The sequence below is a fragment of the Colletotrichum aenigma genome (genome assembly GCF_013390185.1).
Source record: "Colletotrichum aenigma strain Cg56 chromosome Unknown KSG_Cg56_contig01, whole genome shotgun sequence".
NCBI lineage: Eukaryota > Fungi > Ascomycota > Sordariomycetes > Glomerellales > Glomerellaceae > Colletotrichum > Colletotrichum aenigma.
Genome location: NW_023500907.1, coordinates 161,262 through 181,337, shown reverse-complemented (window position 1 = coordinate 181,337; position 20,076 = coordinate 161,262). Strand labels below are relative to the sequence as shown.

The following is a 20,076-nucleotide window of genomic DNA, read 5'->3' as shown; positions in this document are numbered from 1 at the left end:
CAGGTTTTGGGGGCAATTCAAGCGCCTTGGCTTCGAGCTTCAGGTACTTCCCAGTGGAACTAAGCAACCCATCCACCACTCTGACCACTGGGGGAATTTTTGAATGAGAGCCCGAGACTATCGGCAAAGTTTGCTCAGTTGCAATGATTAGGGACAGCTGTTTCCGTCTTGTGATCTTCTCGTATATCCCTAGATATCTTTGAAGGTTTATTATGAAGATCTTTGGGTGTTTGAGGTTAGATGGCAATTTGCACAAGGACAAGACAACATCCAACATTAATGTGAAAAAAAACCAAGAGATCGTGTTTTGCAAGAAATATCAGATATAAAAGAGCCCTTCCACTACCTTCAACATCGAGCCATTTCGTCACACACAAGCTACCAGCTCATACAAAGCCTCCATTATCAAACAACTCAATTCTTGCACGTCACCTTCAAGCCTCTTAAATCTTACACAATGCAGTTCTCCACCCTCAAGTTCGCCGTTGCCGCGCTGGCAATCTGCAGCAACACTGTCCTCGGACAAACTACTCCGTCCCAAGTTGTTGGCAATATCAACATGATCACCCAGAAGTCTCAGGCCCTTCAAGCGCCTGCTCAGTCAATTACGGTCGTCAATGGGCCGCTGATCATAGTGGGCCAGGGTCCTTTCCCGGTACGTTAACTGCCTATCAGGATTTCTAGCTATCACCAAGGAGATCACAGGAGAACCGTAGACTGATATATTATTCGCAATAGGAAATTATCAGAGGTTTTGTCGATATCGTCAGCACGGCGACTACGTCTCTTTCGCAGATGCAGGGCATGGCCCCCGTTCCCGCTGGCCCCGACGCTGATGCAATCGCCGACGCCTTTCGCGGTTTTGTCCGCGTTCACCAAGAGCTCCTCAACATCCTTATTGGGAAGGCCGGATTATTCGAAACTATCCCCTTCGTCGGACAGCCCATCGCAGCGGTTCTGCGTCAGATCGAGGCCATCGTCGATGTAAGTTGATGTGACCCAAATGAGTTTCTAGAAGCCTCGGATCATGATGAGTTAAAACTAATGGCTTTCGCAGACTCTTGCCTTCACTCTCATTGACACTGTGTCAAGCCAGGCTTCCCAGATTCAGTCCAGTGGTGAAAGCCTTAGCCGCACTGTTGAAACCGCGATCAACAGCTACGAGGGAATCGACCTGAACTGAAAGCATTTGAGCATGCGATTTTGGATTCTTAATGGCTATTTCAGTCCCAAGCACATTTTGGGTGCATTCCTGTCTAGCCCTTCATGTTGACGGTTGGCAAACCTGACTGGGGGCTTTCAACAGCCCTAGTTGACGGATATTGTGTGTCTTTGTATTTCTTCCTTGCTTCTATCTCTAATTGAATTGATCAATGCTACCAACCTTGATCTGGCATCCTCATCATATCCACCGTGCCTAGGGGTAGCGGCCTGCACGATGAGATCTCGTATCGCATGATATCAGTGCACCGCGATGACCTCTTCAGAGTTGTAGAAGACAGTAGAAATATCCTCCAAGAAATATGATTTGATGAAAGTATCTGGATAGTTCTAGCGTGGCATGTCTTTCGGGAGAAAATTGCGCTTTTCCTTTCTTCTAAGGGCTCATGCCCGCGTAATGTCTCCAGCCACCATACTTTCTCGCATATTCCTTGGCCTCATCGACCTGGTCCAAAGTGAAGCTCTTCGTGATCGTGCCACTCTCGGCGCCAATCTTGAGCTGTCCCTGGGTGATCATGTTGATGAGTTGTTCCAGTGTCTTGCGATGACACACCCATTTCGCAAGAATCTGCAGATCCTTGTAGACAGCCTCGGCGTAATTGATACCCCCAAGACCACCCATAGTGCCTCCACTCAGAACGATGCGGCCCTCACACTTGAGTACACGTGATGCAGCGGAAAGGTACAATGGGCCGGGCAGCTCGCCAGGGGTCCAGTCGTTGTAAACCTCCGCCCCGGCCGCGTCCGGCGTCTTGTCGATGATTGCCTTCTGATCAACCTCATCATCACCGCTCATGACAAGGTACTGCAGTCTGGGGTGTTTGATCGTTTTCTGCATCGCCGCAAGCTTCTCATCGTTCCTACCAAGAGCAATAACATTCGCACCAAGCGCAAGAGCAATTTCGACAGCCAGTCCGCCAAAAGTACCTCCAGACGGGCCGATCACAATGGTTTCTGCGGGCTTGAGGTTCGCCGCCTCGATGATGGCGCCAGCAGAGATGGCATACATCGTGAGAGACTGGAGCACAGCCGCATCGTATCCTAACTCTCTGCACAGCCGGTCCTCATTGAGGAGATAGCAGTTCTCCAGCGGCACCTTCTGGTATTGCTGGAAAGCCCCGTCCTTCCACTCGCCCTGCATCAGCTTCTTCGCCCGAGGCCCACTGCCCCCGATGTGCCCGATGACGATCTTGGTGTTGGGATCATCTCGGGCCTGTACCTGGGCTTTGACGTACACGAGATCGCCGGGCTTTAGGCGCACTGCATCAGGGCCGACTGCGTGCACGCGCCCGATTCCGGCGGAGTTGGGGATCAAGGGTGGTTCTAGGTTCAATTGCGGGAGCTTTCCGTCGTGGGCGAGATGCGTGTAGGGAACGACTGGCGCAGCCAGAACGCGAGTGACGACGGTGCCGGTGGTGGCTTCGGGAATGGGAAGTCCGATCTTTTCCAACGGTGTGCCAAAGGCCGGGAGCCTCAGGGCCAGGTTCCTAGGCGCGTTTGAGCCCATGGTAAATTTCGCAAAGCAAGCTTGATGAAAGAAAAGAGTGTAGGTGGTGCGGAAGGTGGTGTGAAGAATGGGAGAACTTGGACTTTTGTTGGAACATGCCCAAGTCTGAAGATAAGTCTTTTATAAGAAAGAATTCATGTTGTCTCAGCAAAACTTCAAACGGCCCGAGGTTTTCCATGCCGAGACCGATGCTGATGAGAATGCTGTTGTTTGGGCAAAATAATGAAGCATCGGCTCTCAGATATCGCTCGGGTTCCCGCTTACATCATAAAGGCGTACGGGAAGTTCTCACGATACGTCGAGTCGCGCCCACTGCCCCGGTTCCAACAACTCCCCACAACACAACTCAAACCAATCATGCTCTCGTCTTCTCCTCAGCTCGCGAGCGATACTTGTCATTCCCATCTGAAAACCCTGTCTTTCCATCTCGTTCCCGTCAGATTCGAGTCGGGTACAAAAAGCAAGTCGGCATCTTGAGATCCCCGTTGAAACGTCAAGTCACCTCCCACAGGCGATCATCTGGTCGTTGGCACAGAAATCAAATCCATTGAAAGACTTTCCCAAAATCTTGCTTGGCATTACATAAACGGAAGCTTGTCGTCATTCTGCTCTACCCTGGTATTCATACACGGTCCAACACACAATTGCAGCCCACATCCCCAGGTGTCTCAATGAACTCCCAACCCAATCACCCCGAAATTATTGTTCCCACGGTCCACCCTCCCCGCCGCCTGGTTCTTTCCAACATCAGGCCGATCCTTGGCCCACTCCTTCAACTCCTCCTTGCTCTTCCCCGTGTACTTCAGCATATCCTCCTCCGAGATCTCGCCGGACCGGGAGCCGGTCAAGCGCTGGTATAGCGACTTCTTCTTCGGCGCCTTCGATTGGCTGGGTGGCTCTCGATTCGCGTCCTTGTTGACGAGGGTCACTTGGCTGTCGTTGCTGTGGTGAGACATTTTGAAATGGCTCTTGAGGTGGTTGAAGGGGTTGCGTTGTGTGTCCGCTAGGTTTTGTGTAGTCTTTTTGTGTGAATTGTGGTTACTGGCTTGGTTGAAGACGATGAGCGACAGTAGACCTGACGATTGTTGAGGAACGTGAGACTCGGAGAAGTTCATTCTTTATAGAGTATTAGACGATGGCTTGATGGGGAAGGTGCTACACCAACAGGGGCCACTTTCAAGCGGGGGCATCTTTGTGCGTTGATATCTTCATCACATGATGGCTGTGCCACGGGTTTGATACATATCGCTCTCGACTGTTGAACGCGGCCGCCGGCTACAGACAACCCAGAAAGGGCGAAGCAGCTCTTGGGCCGTGCTGGGCAGGCGACCCCCAGCTCTGCGCCGCTTAAGCCTCACCGCGTGCGGTGACTGTTGGTTCGCTTGGCTCGGTGCAGCTTTTCTCGTTGGGCCGGCTGGGGTCGAAGCAAGCGGCACGTGAGTTGGTCGGGCGGACGACCCATGCATATTGCAGGTTGCCCCGGAATGGAGACGGCAATCCCGCTGCCGTTGCTCTCTTGGCAGTGAGTCGTCAGGCTGGAATCAGGCCACGGGCAACGGGAGGCTGAGCACGAGCTCACTTGGGGGCCTCAATTGAAAGTTCTCGGGCGAGTGTTTGTCATGATTTGTGGTTACATTATGCCGAGTCGCGACATGAATCACGGCGGCGTCGTCTACGGTATCTACAGCAAAATGCGGTCGCTCACCTCGCGATGCTCGCTCTCAAGCACAAGCGGGCCCCCGCTAGGGCCGCTAGCGTCCAGGCTGAGGGTGACTTTTTGCAAGTCGGCCACCACCCGCACCGTCTCTCCGATGTTTTGGTAGTCGATCTCGTGGTGACCATGCGCCTGGGACGATTCGTCTTTCTCCTCCTTGACCTCGCGAATCTCGACGTTCGGAAACGGCAGCCGGCCCTCTCTCAGTGGCACCAATAGAACGGGGACATGGAGCTCTGACTCGCCGAACTTCGTGTCGGACTTGTCGACGCCCAAGCTCTTGAAGTGACCTCGTTTGCGGCCGCCGACAAGCCATGTCTCGGGAAGACCGTTGACCTCGTAGCTGAACTCGTAGTCCTTGTTGATGCTCTTGCCGTCACTGACAGCCGTGTCCCAAATGCGTGTCCACCGCAGCCGGAGGTTGGCAGCGAGAAGCTCATTGACGGCCACGGTCGAGTCGAAAGTTTGCTCTGAGGGTGGCGGGAGCTGGATGTCGACGGAGTGGAAGACAGGGATTGACGGAACATCGACGGGGATGAGAATGGAGCGTCTCGCAGAGTCCATTTCTTTGATTGTAAGTCGCGGGTGGGCTGTCTGCCATTCCTTCAGGAAGGCCTTCAGCATGATTGTCGCATCTTCACTGGTACCTGGAACAGCGCCCAGGCCAGAAATGGCTCCCTCCGCCAACAAGGGCGAGATGAAGCTCGTAGGTACCTCGCCAAGCAGGGCGGCGCGTTCCAGCTCATAAGCAGAAAGACCAGATTGGACCTCCTTAAGAATACGTCCAATCAGGAACCCCGAGAACGTCGATAACGGCAATTCCTTGGTAGCCTCGGCAAAGACTTCTTCGACATGGTCGATTATCTCGTCCAACAGCACGCTGTATTCGAGTCTGAGATACATGGTTCGCGGTGTCTTGGCATTGATTACATTCGCGGACTTCCTGGTGATCTTGTACAGCAAGCTGGCCGGCTGTTTGGGGAAGACTGTGACGGTCCTACTTGAACCCGGGGCAGCATGTGCCTTGAAGACCTCGGAACCAAGGAGCTTCGTCGTGAACAGCTTCAGCGGGCTGGCAGATGCCGTCGAGACGCTGAAGCGGGAGAAGAGCTCCTTATCCTTGAAGACATCTTGGACATTTACGCCCAAAGCCAGCGATATGGGAATTGAGAAGACGCTCGAGTAGTGGTACGTTGTGTCCTCCGTCGTGTAATTCACCTCAACTCTGACCGAGATGTTGGGGACGTCTTGTTCAATAGTGTAGGGGAAGCGCATCTTGATGGTTGTCGACTCGGGGACGACCCCGAAACGGAACAGTCCAGCTTCAGGTGGTTTTTCATATTCGAAGGAGGGGCCGACAAAACTGGCTTCTGTCGAGTTGATACGGAGACCACCGGTGGCGGGTTTCACCGACAGCTCGCAGGACGTGATGGAGTTCCATCCTGTTGAAACCTCCAGGTCGACCGAGTTGTTCTTGTCGAGCTGGATGTCCTTGGCCGCCGTAAGGCGGCATCTCAACCCTCCTGCTGGGCGATACAGCTGCACGTCAGGCACGCGGAAGACGTGGGCGGTCTTGCTCGGTGTCTGGGTGACGTCACGCTCCCAGTGCAGGTGGACGTTGTCGCAGACGATGTCCACCTGGTGTATTCTATAGGGTCCCGATACGTTCGTCTGTGCCTAGTTAGCCGAGGCCTTTTCACATCGGTTTACATTACTTACTGCGCTGACGAAGTGCAGCTTATTAACGCCTGGCTTCAACGTGCTTGTCTCCGAGGTTTGCAGCCGGACTTCCTTCGTTCCACCAGGAATAGTACGGGTGAGGCGAAGAGTGCCCTTTTCCACCTTCAGCTCATCGACTAAAAGGCTCCTCAGTGTGATGGTAAGAGAGAAGCGGTCCTTTCCATCGTGATACTCCGGTGTTCCTAGGACCTCCACTTGGGTAAATAATTGGTTCAGGGGAACCCGGACCTCGTTGGACAGCGTTGCCGCAACGCTCAAAATCTCGTTCAAAAAGCCACTGATGGCACTCTTGTCAGGGTATGTAACTTCCGCAGAAGGACCCACAGAAAGCGACTTCTTCTGGAGTAATCTTTCGTTCTCGGCGGCGGCCGCCTTCGTCAATAGCTTCAGTCCCACCCGTACGAATTCATCCTTGCGTTGTAGCTCCCGTAGACAGTGAGAGTACATGACAAGCATGGACAGCTCCAGAAGACTCCAGCTGTTCTCTCCAAAGAAAGGCGTTGTCATATAGAAGAACGAGGCAGCAGGGCCGTACTCGCCCAGATGATATTTCAGTACAGCAAGATCAGCCATACTGGTCTTGACTGCATGCGTATGGTTCGCAACGGTGTAGTGTCTGAGGGCTTTGTCCGTGAGTGTTTCGTAGAGCCGGTAAAAGTCTTCACGGCTGTCCAGAGCAGCGTGCAGTAGGCCGTTCTCGATTCCGGCGAGGCCCACGCAAGAAGGTGCCGAGTCATCAGCATCCTCTTCCTTATCATCATTCTCGAGGCTCACTTCCTGAAACTCGTTGGCCTCTGATTCGCCAACCACGGGCGCCGAAGTCCAACCGCTTTCCCAGCCCCGCTTCTTGCCGGTGCCTTGAAGGACATTGCGAGACAGGGCATGGAGTTCGGCGCGCCTGGCAGCGAGCTCTTCTAAGCCTGCCTTCAGATATTGGGCGTTTGGAGCGGTCGGCGTGGTGTCTTCTGCGCTAGCCCGACTTGCACCGGGGAATATGCCAGGGCTGGGTGGCGGCCTAGTATTCGTCGTCCGTACTGAAAGGGACGAGTTTCGCGCAGGGTGCATCATGGTCTTAAGCTCAGGGATCGACGCCTTCTGCTCGTGAGTGTCTGCGTTGCCAAGTGTTGATGGGGGGATGGGGAGCGCCTTGGTGGAAGTCTGGGCAAGAATCTGCTGAGCAACAGAGAAAGCGAAGGAAGCAACGAGGTTGTCGATTGCCTCGGACAAGACTGGGCTCAGAAGGGGCGAGTCGCCTGAATGCTTGGCTTTCAGCGCAGACAAGATATCAGTCCTCATGACCTGGGACACGGCAGGGACGAATTCCAGCGTCCTGCGGCAGATTTCGGCCAGCATTGATAGGTTCTCGACATCTTCGGTCTGCTTGGGCGGTGGCGCCTGAGGGGCCACGCCGTGAAGGACGGATTCCTGTTGCTCCCTGAGCTTAGCCAAAAGCTCTTCCCGGGTAGACCAGGCATTGCCCAGGCGAAGGAGCAACGAAATTTGCCTGGCAAATATATAACAGCGGAAGTCGAACACTGATACGTTGTTGGCCACTATCATCTCCCGATAGGGCTTCTTTGTAGAGCTGATAGGGATCTCGTCGAACTTGTCGTTCTTGGGGGCATCTGGAGCTTGCAAGTCAACTGGCTCATCGTCCTCCTCAGACCCTTCGGCGGCACCGAGAGCCTGAACAGCAGCTTCCGCGCGTTTAACCAAATCCTCGGTGTGGTCCAAGAGAGATCCCCCATGCCTCTCAGCATCACCTGAAGTCGCTTGCTCCTGGATGACGGTGTCCAGTCCGACACTGAGTTCATCGTAGCCAACAAGCGCATCCTCGACCAAGCCAACACTTTCGAAGCCTCGGGCCAGGCCCTCCTTCAAGATGAAAAACGTACAGAAGTTCCACCCCGGAAGAGCTCTTTGCGAGTCCTTCTCTTTAATATCATCTTCGTACTGCGTGACTCGCATGTCAAATGAGGAGAGTATCAGCTCCTTGAACTTGCCAATGAGGTCTTCCCAAGCATTCTCAGCGTCCTGGCGGGATTCAGAATAGCCAGTCGGTGTGGCGGGCACGACGCGAGGCAGGATATCGTACGGCACATCATTGATACCTATGCGAATCTGTGCAATACGGTCCGGCGCGCTTTTGCTGGAGCTGTTGAAGTCGGATCGGAGCTTTTCCAGGAGGGTTGAGGAACCCGATCCCCATCTGGACGTCCTCGACTTTTCGGCAGCATCAGGTCCCTTGCCGCTGACTCGTGGTTGGTTTGCGGCGGCCGTGTTGGGAATGACGACATGTACAACCAGCCATTCGAAGGCGTCATGGTTCTCTTGCGTATTCGCCTTCCGCGTGGACTGGGAGGGAGGCGTGTGTTCCTTGATCCACTCTCGTATCTCGGATCGCGTCTTGGACTTGTACGTGTCGCTGTCGTCGCATCGGATCAGCAGCACTTTAAGGTATGGTGTGCGCCTCAGACCTGGTATCTGGTGTCGTCGCTGGGCGCCCGAGTAGCGGGCCGTGGCCGTGGGCGTGTCGGCGATGTCCGCCGCGGTGCTCTTCCCGCCGATTTGCTGGGTCTGAAAGCCGTCGTCCTTGGCGGTGCTCGCGCTGACTGACCTTGTGAGAGCGGGCGATACGGTGGGCGAAGCTGGGGCGGCGGGTGCATCAGGGGATATAAGCTCGACGTGGAGGGTATCGATGGATCGCAACGGGCCTGCGTGGGATTGCCAGTGCAGATTTCGAAGGGGGAGGCGAGGGACCAGTCCCGGCGCTATGAGCTTGTAGACATCGTGGGGATCGAAGTACTCGACTGTGCAGCGCATTCGCGCGCGAGCAGTTAGCTAGAGCCCTCTCTGTCCGTCTCTGTCCTTCTCTGTCGGTTTGTGCGACGGACAAGTTGCACAGGGGTTGGCAGGACATACCAGTGACTTTGGAGGTTGAAAAAGGCCGTTCCATCTTGAACGGCTCCTCCAGCTGAGGCGACAATTACATGTTCCGTTGCGACGGCAGGGCTCAATGGCGGGCGAGGTTGGCGCGGTGTTGTCTGCGTGTCCGAATGGTGATCCGTGTTGGACGGCGAGGTCAGTGAAGCTACGGTGGAGCTTCCGTCGCAACGGACGTCGTGGGCGGTGCAGCTGCGCAGCGGTGTGTGCCAGGTGTGAGAGGTGCGCCGGCCGGCAGCAACCGTTTCGGCGGATCCCTGTCGCGGGGCTCAGGGGGTTCCAGTGCAAGCTTCCCAGAGCAGTGTTCTTCAGCTCAATGCTCCGATGATCCGCCGAGGGCGGTGAGCTGCCACCTGCATGGTCGATTGGCTGAAAATGACGCCGCCAAAGTGTGCTAATGGAGGGGCACGGCAGAATTTTGTGAGGTGAGCTGGGCTGGTTGCTGGAACCCCTCCAGCCCAGCCCAACCTTACGTCCCATTTTGGAGTACATAGAGTCAAATTGCGCCCGCTTGCTTCCGACTAATTTTGCTTTTCAGTTTTCAAAAGCATCTTTATCCAGTATACGCAGCAACATGTCCGGATTGCAAGCCGTCAAGTATACCCGCGGTCGTCTCGAGGTCCTCGACCAGCTGAGACTGCCTCATGAGTTTCACTACGACGATGTCTCGACCAGCGAGGAGGCCTTCGACTGCATCAAGTCCATGAGGGTCCGTGGCGCCCCGGCAATTGCTATTGTCGCAGCTCTCGCCCATGCCGTTGAGCTTCACAATGGAAGCTGCACCGCCTCATCCGCCCAGGATACCGTCTCTTACATCGACTCTCGTCTGGACTACCTCAAGGAGAGCAGGCCTACTGCGGTTGACCTGACCAATGCCATCCTCCAACTGAAGGCCTGCATTCGCAGCGCCCCACAAGACGACCCCAAGGCCATCATCACTGCCTACATCGAAGAGGCCGAGAAGATCTTGGAGAAGGACCTCCAGACCAACCTCGCCATTGGCAAGCATGGGTCTGAATGGCTGCAGAAGAAGGCCGGCGCCTCAACAGAGAAGCAGATCTCGGTCCTCACACACTGCAACACCGGGTCTCTGGCTACATCTGGTCACGGCACCGCCCTCGGCATCATCAGGACCCTCTTCTCCGACAACCTTCTCCAGCACGCCTTCTGCACCGAGACCAGGCCTTACAACCAAGGCAGCAGACTGACGGCTTTTGAGCTGGTCTACGAGGGCATTCCCAGCACTTTGATCACCGATTCCATGGCCACAGCTCTGTTCGAGTTGAAGAAGAAGGAGAAGAACATCGCCGCTATCATCGTCGGCGCCGACCGCGTAGCCCGTAACGGTGATACCGCCAACAAGATCGGCACCTACCAGCTCGCTGTTGTTGCCAGATATCATGGAGTCAAGTTTATTGTTGCAGCCCCGACGACGAGTATTGACTTGGCAACGGCGACTGGCAAAGACATCAAGATTGAAGAGCGCAAGGGAGATGAGTTGACGCAAATAACCGGCGCCATCGTCAACGCTGACGGTACTGTTGACACATCACGGACAGCCCGCGTGGCTACGGCCGACCAGCGCGTCGGCGTTTGGAACCCGGCCTTTGACGTGACTCCTGCCAGTCTCATCGATGCAATTGTCACGGAAAGGGGCGTTGCGGAGTCGGACCAGGACAAGATTGACCTCCGCAGGGTTATGCAGAAGGAGTGGGAGAAGATTGTGGGACCAGTAGATCTATAGATATGCAGTCCTGGTGATTACAAAGATTATTACGGTCAACGAATCCAAGTGGACTACTTGAGGGCGTGAAGGATCAGCTTCTGGAATCCCGTAACTGCCCCTTCGAGGTCGGCGACAGTGAGATTCTCGTTGCGCCCGTGGGCAACTAGAATGGTGCCAGGCCCGTACAAGTAGCGCGTATGCGAGCCCTTCAAGTTGGGAATGTCAGTGCCATAGTTGGCGACTATCGTCTCGAAGCCTAGAAGTCGTATTAGCTGACAGTGGGTCGAAGGTAAAAGGTTGCTGCCACAGACCTTCAACATCGCAGTTGGCCTCAACAACACCGTATCCGTGCGTGCAAGTCAGCTCCAAGTCCTCTGCATCAGTCTCGTCAAGAATCTTCTGGATCCTGCCCTTGACAATGTTTCCGCCGTCCGCCTCTGGGCCAATGGCAACGCGCACGGCGATGCGAGCGAGGGAGGCCTCGGGGATGACATTCTGGGCAACACCACCAATGATCTGGCCGACGTTGACAGTGGTGTTTCCCCATTTCTCGCTGCTTCCGAGGTCGGTAGAGATGATCTTGGCGAGGGCCTTAACCATGATCTCGTTGGCGGACTTGCCCAACCATGGGTATCCCGAGTGGCCGGCAATGCCCTTGGCCGTGATATCGCAGAAGACGCCGCCCTTGTGGCCGCACGCCAGCTTGGATTCGGTTGGCTCTCCAAAGATGACGGATTCAAACTCCAAGCGGGGTTCAGTCTCCTGGAGAGAGTCGGAGAAGAAGCGCATGCCATCACCAGTGTCCTCCTCGCCAACGACGAACAGGAGCATCACATCCTCCTCCTTGACCTTGTCCTCGCTCAAGAGATCTTCGAGGGCGATGATCTGAGCAGCGACACTGGCCTTTGCATCGACGCTTCCGCGGCCGCTGATGCGAGTCTCGGAGGTGATCTTCTCGTCAGAAATGCTGCAGGGGATGTGAGGCGGCACGACGTCGTAGTGGGAAGTCACAACGATGCGAGGCTTGGGCTGGCGCTCGTTCGATTTCCAGGCGAGAACGTTGAAGCGCGGGGTCTCATTGTTGTCCTTGTTGCGCGGGGGCAGAAACTGAAGATGAGAGATGTAGCCCCGGCCGGTAAGGTAGTCGACTAGGAACTTGCCGGCCTCGCTCTCGTTGCCCGAGATTGAGGGGATCTCGATGAGGGACCGGTGCAGAGAAATGAGGTCGTTGCGCCAAGAAGGCGCTGCATCGGACGCGGCCTCCGTGGCGGCTGCCGGGCCGTGAGGCGTGGGCGGAGCAGAACCGGAGCCGAGTGGTTGCTGGATGCGGGAGGTGGCAGCCAGCCGGAGAAGGGCGGCAACGGCCAGGAGATTTGGGATGTACATCGCTTCTGTAGACGGCGGCGGCGGCGGCGGCGGCGGCGTTGTCAAGATTGAGGTTGGTGAGACTCAATTGGTGTAAAAGAAAATAGTGCGCCTTCAATGGCGGGCGTGGGAGCTCTTTTTCCGCTGGCTCTGGCAATGATAAGAGCACAACACCACGTCCAAGAGGGAAAGACTGGGGACCGGACAGCTGCAAACGGAGCGGTGTCGGAAGGAGAGGGTCGCAGCGGGAGCTCAGTGGACGGAAACAATTCCCCGCGGGAAGCAATGAGGTCATTCCAGTCAGCTCTGCCGCCATTGGGTCAAGCCACATGCACGGGCTCTGGAGCTATCTCCTCCACCTTACCTAAGGTAAGGTAGGTATCTAAGGTACCCGTGCTACCTTAGTGTGGCTCGACGTGGCATGCGAGCACCAGCCACCCCCATACTGCCGCATGTTCATGCAGCGACCCGAGCTTCGTCTGCTTTGTCCACCACGTCCGAGGTGCTACCTCGACGGAGCCCAAGGAGCATATTGCTTGCAGTGGAGGGCGTCTGTTATGGAAGGAAAATGCCCGAGGCCTCGGTGGGGGGCCAAGCACCTGGATGGATGAAGTGGACTCCCGTCTTGTCAATCTGACTCCCGGTTGTTTCAACAATTGCTCGGCTTCTGACAAAACATGCATCGACGTTGACTTTCGCAACCCGAGATGCATCTGGAAGTATGCACGGATAGTTCGTTATATGTGACACTAACCAGAGCATGCTGTTCATCTCTGCATCTGAAGTCGCCCGTGCGTTGCTGCACGCTCGAGGTCAGCCCGCAGATGCACAGTCAGCTGCTGCAGGAATGCATCCAGTCTACCTAGGCACTCTAGGCAAGGCATTCAGTGTCTTCCCCAGACCACCCAGACTGTGGCGGATCATGGTACTGGAATTCTGACGGGCCTGTCCATTGCCGGCGACTGAAAATCTCACAAATGACTGTGGTGTTTCCCCCTTCCACTGCAGGCGGCAAGTGGCGGCTCACCACCTTGGACCTTGCACCCTTTTCCCACCTTCTGGGCCTCTACTGCGACCGAGTGACGGAGCACAAGAGCTGAGGTACAAAGTACCTGTGACACCTGGTCCCTGTCCGCCTCGCCTTAGCTGACGGGGACGCAAGTTGACTGGACTGACAGCACGTTCTCCGACCTCCCGTCCCCACTGCGGTGACCGGGTCCGTTCGTGAATGCAGCAGACGGGCTGCCACCAACGCAAGGCGAAGGTACCTACCTACCTACCTACCTACCTGCACCTTTACGTTAGCAGCACCTCGACACTACCTGAGGTAAACTTCACAGTGCTCTCCCCCCAGCCATTCGTCACGTCCCACCGTCACGACCGACGACCCTGAACTGTTCCCGACGACAGCTTCAATTGCACCTCCACACCCCCTGCGACTGGCCCTTTCTCGACGCGTATCCTGCTCGACATCACCTCCTCTTTACATCGCCACGCTGTTGCACGCACCTTGCTCCTGTTGCGCGCCGCTATTCGCCCACGAGACGCCCGTCCTCATCGTACCCCTTCACGCCGACCGGACCAGACCCCGACCCCGAGTTGTTCTCCGTCCTGCCCGAGACCGCCGACCACGCCGAGCTTCGCTTCGGTCGGCCTTGGCCTGACAGTCATTGCCAGACGGAGGGATGCAGGCGAATAGAGGGAATGCCGAGGCCCTGGGTCGAAAGGCCAAGGTGCGTTGCCTCCTGTTCCTATACCCTTCTCCCATGCTCGCGCCTCTGTCCTCGACCACCGATCAGCCCATGACGAGCCCCTGAGCAGAGCATTCGATCGCTCTGCGACACATCTACATTGACAACCACTTGGGATCAGTAATGCTAATGCCATGCTAGCTTGCTCGCTCGTACCAGGAGCTTCTCGAGTAAGTCTTGACCAAGACTTCCTCCCCATGATGCTGCTTTGTACTAACCAACAACTTCTCTCCCAGCGAGTTTGCCAACAAGGATCTAAGCTCTGTCGGCAACTACACCCTCGGCCGCTTGATTGGGAAAGGCTCCTTCGGCAAAGTCTACTTGGCCACCCACAAGCTTACCAATGGCTCCAAGGTACGCCTACTACATTTATCTGGATGGGGCGATATCCGAAGCTGCCGTTACTGATATGACTCTGCGTAGGTCGTCCTCAAGTCTGCGAATAAGGGCGATTCGAACCTCGCCCGAGAAATCCACCACCACCGACAATTCGTCCATCCTCACATCGCCCGACTCTACGAAGTCATAGTTACCGAAAACTTGGTCTGGCTCGTGTTGGAATACTGCGCTGGTAGGTTTGCGTTCGGTCTTACGAAGATGCAAAAATACTTACCAAACTGTTGCAGGCGATGAACTCTACAACTATCTCCTCGAGCATGGCCCGCTGCCTGTTCACAAAGTCCAAAAGATCTTTGCCCAGCTCGTCGGCGCCGTCTCCTACGTACACCAGCAATCATGCGTCCACCGCGACCTGAAGCTCGAGAACATCCTGTTCGATAAACACGAGAATGTCAAGCTGGTGGATTTTGGCTTTACGAGAGAGTACGAGGGCAAGTCCAATCACTTGCAGACGTTTTGCGGCACGATTTGCTACTCGGCACCCGAGATGCTCAAGGGCGAGAAGTACGCGGGAGAAAAAGTTGATGTTTGGAGTCTCGGCGTCATTTTGTACGCCTTGCTTTGCGGAGAGCTGCCCTTCGACGATGACGACGACAACGTTACACGGACGAAAATTCTTAGCGAGGAGCCAAAGTTCCCCGAGCACCTGCCCTTGGCCGCGATACCTTTGATCAAGTCGCTCCTATCGAAACGGCCATTGCTCAGACCCTCGCTTCCGGAAATCCTGTCGAACCCTTTTCTCGCCGAGCATGCTCCGGCTCAGCACGCAATTCTCAAGCTCACAAGGCCGCCGCCATTCGCGACCGTTTTGGAGAAGGAAACCCTGCAGCGCATGCGTAGCGCAGGCGTCGACATCGATTCGGTAATCGAGAGTGTTCTCGCTCAAAGATGCGACGCTCTGGCTGGCTGGTGGACGTTGCTTATCGAGAAGGAGGAGCGGAAAGTGCGCAGAAGGGAGAGAAAGCGTCGCGAGCGAGAAGCTGAGAACAGGAGTTTGCGCCGCCTTTCTGCTGCGTCTAGCAGGCTCGACCGGATTGCGCCTGTTCTTCAGGAAGTTGACGAGGATGGTGGACTGACGAATCGTTTCATCAGACTCGAAGACGCGCCCATTACGCCAAGAACCAGGGGCCGCTCAGAAAGGAGAAGCGCACATTACTCTGACTTTAATGACCTGCCAGGTCTTCCAGAGCACACCAAGGAGAATGGAAGTCCAAACACGGAGGAACCTCCGCCTCCCATCGACAAGGACTCTATCCGGTCTGCCAGTACGTCTAGAAATCGCCGCCCGGTGCCGCCCCCTAAAGAAGGGCACATCCGGAGCGCGAGATCTCGGGGTTCGACCCTTCACCTCGTGACCACGTCGGAGGCTTTGGCGGCTAACGGAACGCCAGAGCGACCTGCCGAGCAGCAAAAGGTTCGAAAGAAGCCTTCTCAAGCCATCATTGCGCACTGGAAGAACTGGACGCACTGGTTCTTTGAGAACACTCGTAGGGGTAGACATGCGAACAAGCGGGGCAGCCACTCCACGCCGAATCTGGTCGACAAGAACGGCGGTACCGGTGGCAGTAGCAAGCACTCCAAGGATACGAGCCCACGGCCTCAGACGAGTCGGCAGCCGACTGCCGACGGCGCCGTAGCACAGGCTAAGGCTGGACTTCCTCGTGGTGTAGTAGCTAACGGTCATGCGAATAAGGCGCTGCCTGGACAGAGAGGGTCTGGCAACTTTAGCAACAGTCCAGCATCAACTAGTACTGTTACGCCTGGACATTATCCCTCGCGTATCACGACATCGTACAAACGACAATCATTATCCCCATCTCCCATGACACCTCGGTCGACTATGCGTCGCTCCTCGGCAGGACTGCGGGGCCGCAAATCCACGTCTTCGTCCGTTTCATCCATACGTTCCATGCCCCATCATCACCACTCTCACTCCAAAGCTTCGTCGACGAGCTCAAACGGCTCTGTGTCAACCAAGAACACACTAGGGCGCGGACAGTCACCCCATCATTCTTCTGTGAAGGTTCTGCCGGCCACTCCAACATCCACAGCGTTCCCCTCCAACATTCGTCTCGTACGAGGGCCCGGTCCTCCGGCTCCTCTTGCCCTCTTCAACGAGGGCATGCCGTCCGCCTCAGCGGGAATGCAAGCTCCGGGCTCGCCAAATCCATTCGCTCAGGGAGGTGGGATTTTGTTTGCCAAGCGAAAGCGAAACATCTTCAAGGGCCCCATGTTGGCCTTTGGCGGAGCGAACGCCAGCGGCAGCACCACAAGAAGCACAAGTTCCAGCCACTCAAGAAGCGCAAGCGCATCCGGAATGGGACGCAGGTCTGGCGAAGCACCAATTCAGGAAGAAGAAGAGGGCGAGGAGGCCGAGGAAGAGGTTGAGGAAGTGGATGCCTTCAGCCCCGTTGTCGGTGGGCCTGGGGAGCGCGTCGAAGAGCGAATCTACGAGGAAGGCGAGACTCCGATCGAGATACCTTCGCAAACCCAGGCCGGGTCAAAGTCATCAGATGACGTGCCTCGGAAAACGCCCAAAACGCCCATTACTCCCATCACTCCTCAGACGGCGATCCCTCCGAAGATCCCGACATGAACCAAGAAATTCCCTATTATTATTTGTTTACCCTTCTCAAGCGCACTTTTGAAAAAATACCAGTCTGGAATTTTGTTTTGTTGCGACTCCCACTATACAGGCCCGAATGGAATGGGCCGAGGCAAAAGCTCTCTCTTATTGTTATTTTCTGTATATTTCCCCTTCGGCGCCATGTACCATACTTAGAGAGGATACCTTGTACTAAACAGAGGGTGCTGATGCTTTTGCAATTGAAAAGAAGGATTCAAGCCAACGCCACATGTCTCGTCAAATGCCATGTCTTACGTTTAGTATGTCTACTACGCTGTTCTTGCCTTGGCAGCCTCATCCAGGCCTTGCCTAGCAGCTACGATCTTCTCAACCGTTTCATTGGTTGCGCATAATGACGCATCAAAGGGTTTGAGTGTAGAGTCTCCCATGGTCGCCAACGCAGCCAGACCTAGGTATCCATGGTAGATGTCAGGTGGTCCTCCTGGGTACTTTGAAAATCCACCGATCAGATGTTGTGTCTTGCTCATGAGGAAGCGGCGCGAGGGGACCTCGTCGATGAGATCAACGTGGCCCAGCATCTGCATCTTCTTAGTACTGTTCACTGACTCCATCCGGGCGTCCTCTTACCTGCAGTGTTCCTCCAACCCACCAGCAGTAACACGTATCCGCGACCTTGTTACACCGTCCGTTGAAGCCCACGAACCGGGTGTTCTCGTCCAGCGTAAGCTGTCCCAGCGCATCGGGAAGAACAAAGTTGGGATCGTCCTCCTCGTCTTCCTCCTTTTCAAAGTAGTCAAACTGGCGGTAGACGAGGAACTTGACCAGCAGCTCCACGTCAGCGAGGCCCTTCTCGACGGTTGCACTCCGGTGCGCGGTGGCTCCCTGCGACGGGGGGCGGTCGAGGAGGTAGAGCGCGCTCACGGCGCAGTAAGCGTATCCAGCTGCACATCCCAAGTCAGCCCACCGCCAGCCAAACATCCATCATAAGGTGCAACGTACCGTGCGATTCAAGCTGTGAGCTCTCCGCAAGCCCGCCGTCGTACGTCTGGCTGCGTCGAATATGCCCGACCATCGCGTCGACGTCAATGTCCTCGACCCAATCCGCGTCCCCCTCCTTCATATCTCCCCTCAACATCCACCGCGTTGCCGCCGCAAGATAGCAAAGCCGCATGTCCCGCCCGCCCTCGATCCGCCCGTCATCCAGCACGAGCTCCCCAAAGCTGCCATCAGCTCTCTGCAGCCTCCGCAGCCACCGCAGCGTCTTGACCCTGTCGACGCCGGCATACGCGCTCTTCGCGCCCTCCTGCCCGTCCGCGACGATGGCGAAGATTAGCAGCGCAAAGTACGTCGCGGCGATGTTCGCCGAGCTCGCGTGCCGCGGCGTGGGGGCGCCCTTTTCAAAGTCCCAGCCGGCGCAGACGTCCCTGGGCAGGGCGTGCGTCGGGGAGCCACAGAAGCCACCGGCGGGGTGCTGCAGGCCCAGGACGAAGTTGCGCGCGGCGGCGCGGTCCTCGGCGGTGAGGAGGTGTTTATCGGAGGAGCACGGGGAGAGGATGTCGAGGGCGGCGAGGATGAAGAAGGTCAGGGCGATGCGGGTGCTGTCGGAGCTGGTGTACTGGTGCGGGAGGAAGGTCTTGTGGCAACGTTGCCAGTATTTGATGTGGCGCTCTTTTTCGAGCGGGACTGCGGTGTCGGCTGCCATCTTGCGCGGTCGCGATGCACACGCAGAATTGAGGTTCGTGGTTGGAGATGATGGAACCAACATTCAGCATTCCCATCCCCAAAAGTGCCACGACCAAAACATGCCAGTCCGGGATACCGACGGCACGCACCTACAGGACCCCGCCCCCACCCCATCTCAGCTCTCAAAGTCCCTTAGTTCGGAGCGCTAGCAGGGAAGCTGCACCACTGGAAGCCTCGCCCAGCTGTATGCTGTGGCAGGCGAATGGGAAGCTGCGCGTCGATAAGCCTCGCAGGTGCAGGATTAGCTCGCACATCCACGTCGATAAGACACATGACGGGATGCTTGCTTGGCCGACTTTTTGTCCCACGCGCCGCCGACTGGAACCCCCTTTACCAAGCTGCTTCTTCCTCTTCCTCTCTCCGTCGCAACACTCATTCTGATCCTCAACCTGGACGAACGACCGTCCAGATAAAATCAGACATCATGGCGCTCATTTCGGCAAAGACACTCATTACCTCGCTCTCCCTCTTCCACGTCACCCTCGCCTTCTTCTTCCTGACGAACCCGGCCACCATCGCGGACCAGGCTTTGGTCTATGTGCTGGGCGAGGCCATGGGCATGGTGAGTTACCCCCGCCGTTCTGTGGCCATGAATGCATCGTTGGACTGACTTGGGAAAATTGCAGCCCCATGCCCGTAGCTTCGAGAACAAGTCTCCCGCCCTGGCTTTCCTCGCCGCCGTCCTCGGGATGCTGGGAATCAGCGACCTCGTCACCCTGAGCATGCCCGAAGAGATCTGGGTCGACTTCCACTGGGGAACGCAGGGTACGTTTTGCACACCCTCATTCCGATCACTCAGCCAGCTAACTGTACCACTCCAGCTCCCGCCCGCCTCTTCATGTCCCTCGTCTTCGTCGTCTACACCTTCGTCTTCGGCCCGTCCTCGCCTCTCTACGCCAACGCCCGCGGCGCCCGCTTCGCCCACCCCAACGCCCACGCCCACAACCCGAACTATACCCCCTCGACCTGGGGCGGCGACGGCCTCAAGAACCGCGTCTTCCTGACCTTCGCCTTTCTCGAGATGGTGAGCTGGTTCTGGGTCTGGATCACGCTTCGCGAGGAGCAGGAGGCGATTGCGAGGGAGAAGGCCAGGAAGCAGGAGGCGGCGCACCCAGGTGCGTTTTAAAGAGGCAGACGGACGTTGCCGCGGGAGGTATTGGGGAGGAATTACATGCATCAATGGAGTTGGATGAAGGCATCACGGAAAGGGATATACCAAGCGAGCAAGCACTTGATTGTAAAGAGACGGGTAGCATGCATGACAATTCTTTTAAACTCCTCTGCTTTTTTCTGATACACTGCCGCTCTTTTATATCTATACAAGGTCGGGTATGGATCTCCAAATGTCTCATCGCTTGTACCTAGAGCAAGGAGCAAGGC

At 56.1% G+C, this 20,076-nt stretch overlaps 9 protein-coding genes across 9 annotated transcripts; 4 read left to right on the top strand and 5 right to left on the bottom strand.

Moving 5' to 3' along the window:
• Positions 1 to 457: 457 nt before the first annotated feature.
• Positions 458 to 1,183, top strand: CGCA056_v000052 (uncharacterized protein; the record flags this gene model as incomplete). Its single annotated transcript, XM_037315313.1, has 3 exons — positions 458 to 655; positions 739 to 984; positions 1,058 to 1,183. The coding sequence occupies 3 exons, from the start codon at positions 458 to 460 to the stop codon at positions 1,181 to 1,183; spliced, it is 570 nt and encodes a 189-aa protein (XP_037184770.1).
• Positions 1,184 to 1,597: 414 nt separating this feature from the next.
• adh-2 (NAD-dependent alcohol dehydrogenase) lies at positions 1,598 to 2,728 on the bottom strand (the record flags this gene model as incomplete). The annotated part of the gene is made up of 1 exon (XM_037315312.1): positions 1,598 to 2,728. The coding sequence occupies one exon, from the start codon at positions 2,726 to 2,728 to the stop codon at positions 1,598 to 1,600; it is 1,131 nt and encodes a 376-aa protein (XP_037184769.1).
• Positions 2,729 to 3,396: 668 nt separating this feature from the next.
• Positions 3,397 to 3,843, bottom strand: CGCA056_v000050 (uncharacterized protein; the record flags this gene model as incomplete). Its single annotated transcript, XM_037315311.1, has 1 exon — positions 3,397 to 3,843. The coding sequence occupies one exon, from the start codon at positions 3,841 to 3,843 to the stop codon at positions 3,397 to 3,399; it is 447 nt and encodes a 148-aa protein (XP_037184768.1).
• A 566-nt stretch (positions 3,844 to 4,409) lies between these two features.
• trapcc10-1 (Trafficking protein particle complex subunit 10) lies at positions 4,410 to 9,138 on the bottom strand (the record flags this gene model as incomplete). Its single annotated transcript, XM_037315310.1, has 3 exons — positions 4,410 to 6,113; positions 6,162 to 8,992; positions 9,105 to 9,138. The coding sequence occupies 3 exons, from the start codon at positions 9,136 to 9,138 to the stop codon at positions 4,410 to 4,412; spliced, it is 4,569 nt and encodes a 1,522-aa protein (XP_037185750.1).
• A 561-nt stretch (positions 9,139 to 9,699) lies between these two features.
• Positions 9,700 to 10,869, top strand: MRI1 (Methylthioribose-1-phosphate isomerase; the record flags this gene model as incomplete). The annotated part of the gene is made up of 1 exon (XM_037315309.1): positions 9,700 to 10,869. One exon carries the CDS (start codon positions 9,700 to 9,702, stop codon positions 10,867 to 10,869), a length of 1,170 nt encoding a protein of 389 aa, XP_037185751.1.
• A 53-nt stretch (positions 10,870 to 10,922) lies between these two features.
• CGCA056_v000047 (Peptidase M20 domain-containing protein) lies at positions 10,923 to 12,237 on the bottom strand (the record flags this gene model as incomplete). The annotated part of the gene is made up of 2 exons (XM_037315308.1): positions 10,923 to 11,107; positions 11,163 to 12,237. The coding sequence occupies 2 exons, from the start codon at positions 12,235 to 12,237 to the stop codon at positions 10,923 to 10,925; spliced, it is 1,260 nt and encodes a 419-aa protein (XP_037185752.1).
• Positions 12,238 to 13,901: 1,664 nt separating this feature from the next.
• Positions 13,902 to 16,962, top strand: ppk16 (Serine/threonine-protein kinase ppk16; the record flags this gene model as incomplete). Its single annotated transcript, XM_037315307.1, has 6 exons — positions 13,902 to 13,949; positions 14,109 to 14,137; positions 14,204 to 14,321; positions 14,391 to 14,538; positions 14,594 to 15,631; positions 15,758 to 16,962. 6 exons carry the CDS (start codon positions 13,902 to 13,904, stop codon positions 16,960 to 16,962), a joined length of 2,586 nt encoding a protein of 861 aa, XP_037185753.1.
• A 299-nt stretch (positions 16,963 to 17,261) lies between these two features.
• Positions 17,262 to 18,655, bottom strand: PGGT1B (Geranylgeranyl transferase type-1 subunit beta; the record flags this gene model as incomplete). The annotated part of the gene is made up of 3 exons (XM_037315306.1): positions 17,262 to 17,531; positions 17,581 to 17,894; positions 17,953 to 18,655. 3 exons carry the CDS (start codon positions 18,653 to 18,655, stop codon positions 17,262 to 17,264), a joined length of 1,287 nt encoding a protein of 428 aa, XP_037185754.1.
• Positions 18,656 to 19,120: 465 nt separating this feature from the next.
• Positions 19,121 to 19,822, top strand: CGCA056_v000044 (uncharacterized protein; the record flags this gene model as incomplete). The annotated part of the gene is made up of 3 exons (XM_037315305.1): positions 19,121 to 19,258; positions 19,323 to 19,461; positions 19,518 to 19,822. The coding sequence occupies 3 exons, from the start codon at positions 19,121 to 19,123 to the stop codon at positions 19,820 to 19,822; spliced, it is 582 nt and encodes a 193-aa protein (XP_037185755.1).
• Between the last annotated feature and the right edge of the window lie 254 nt (positions 19,823 to 20,076).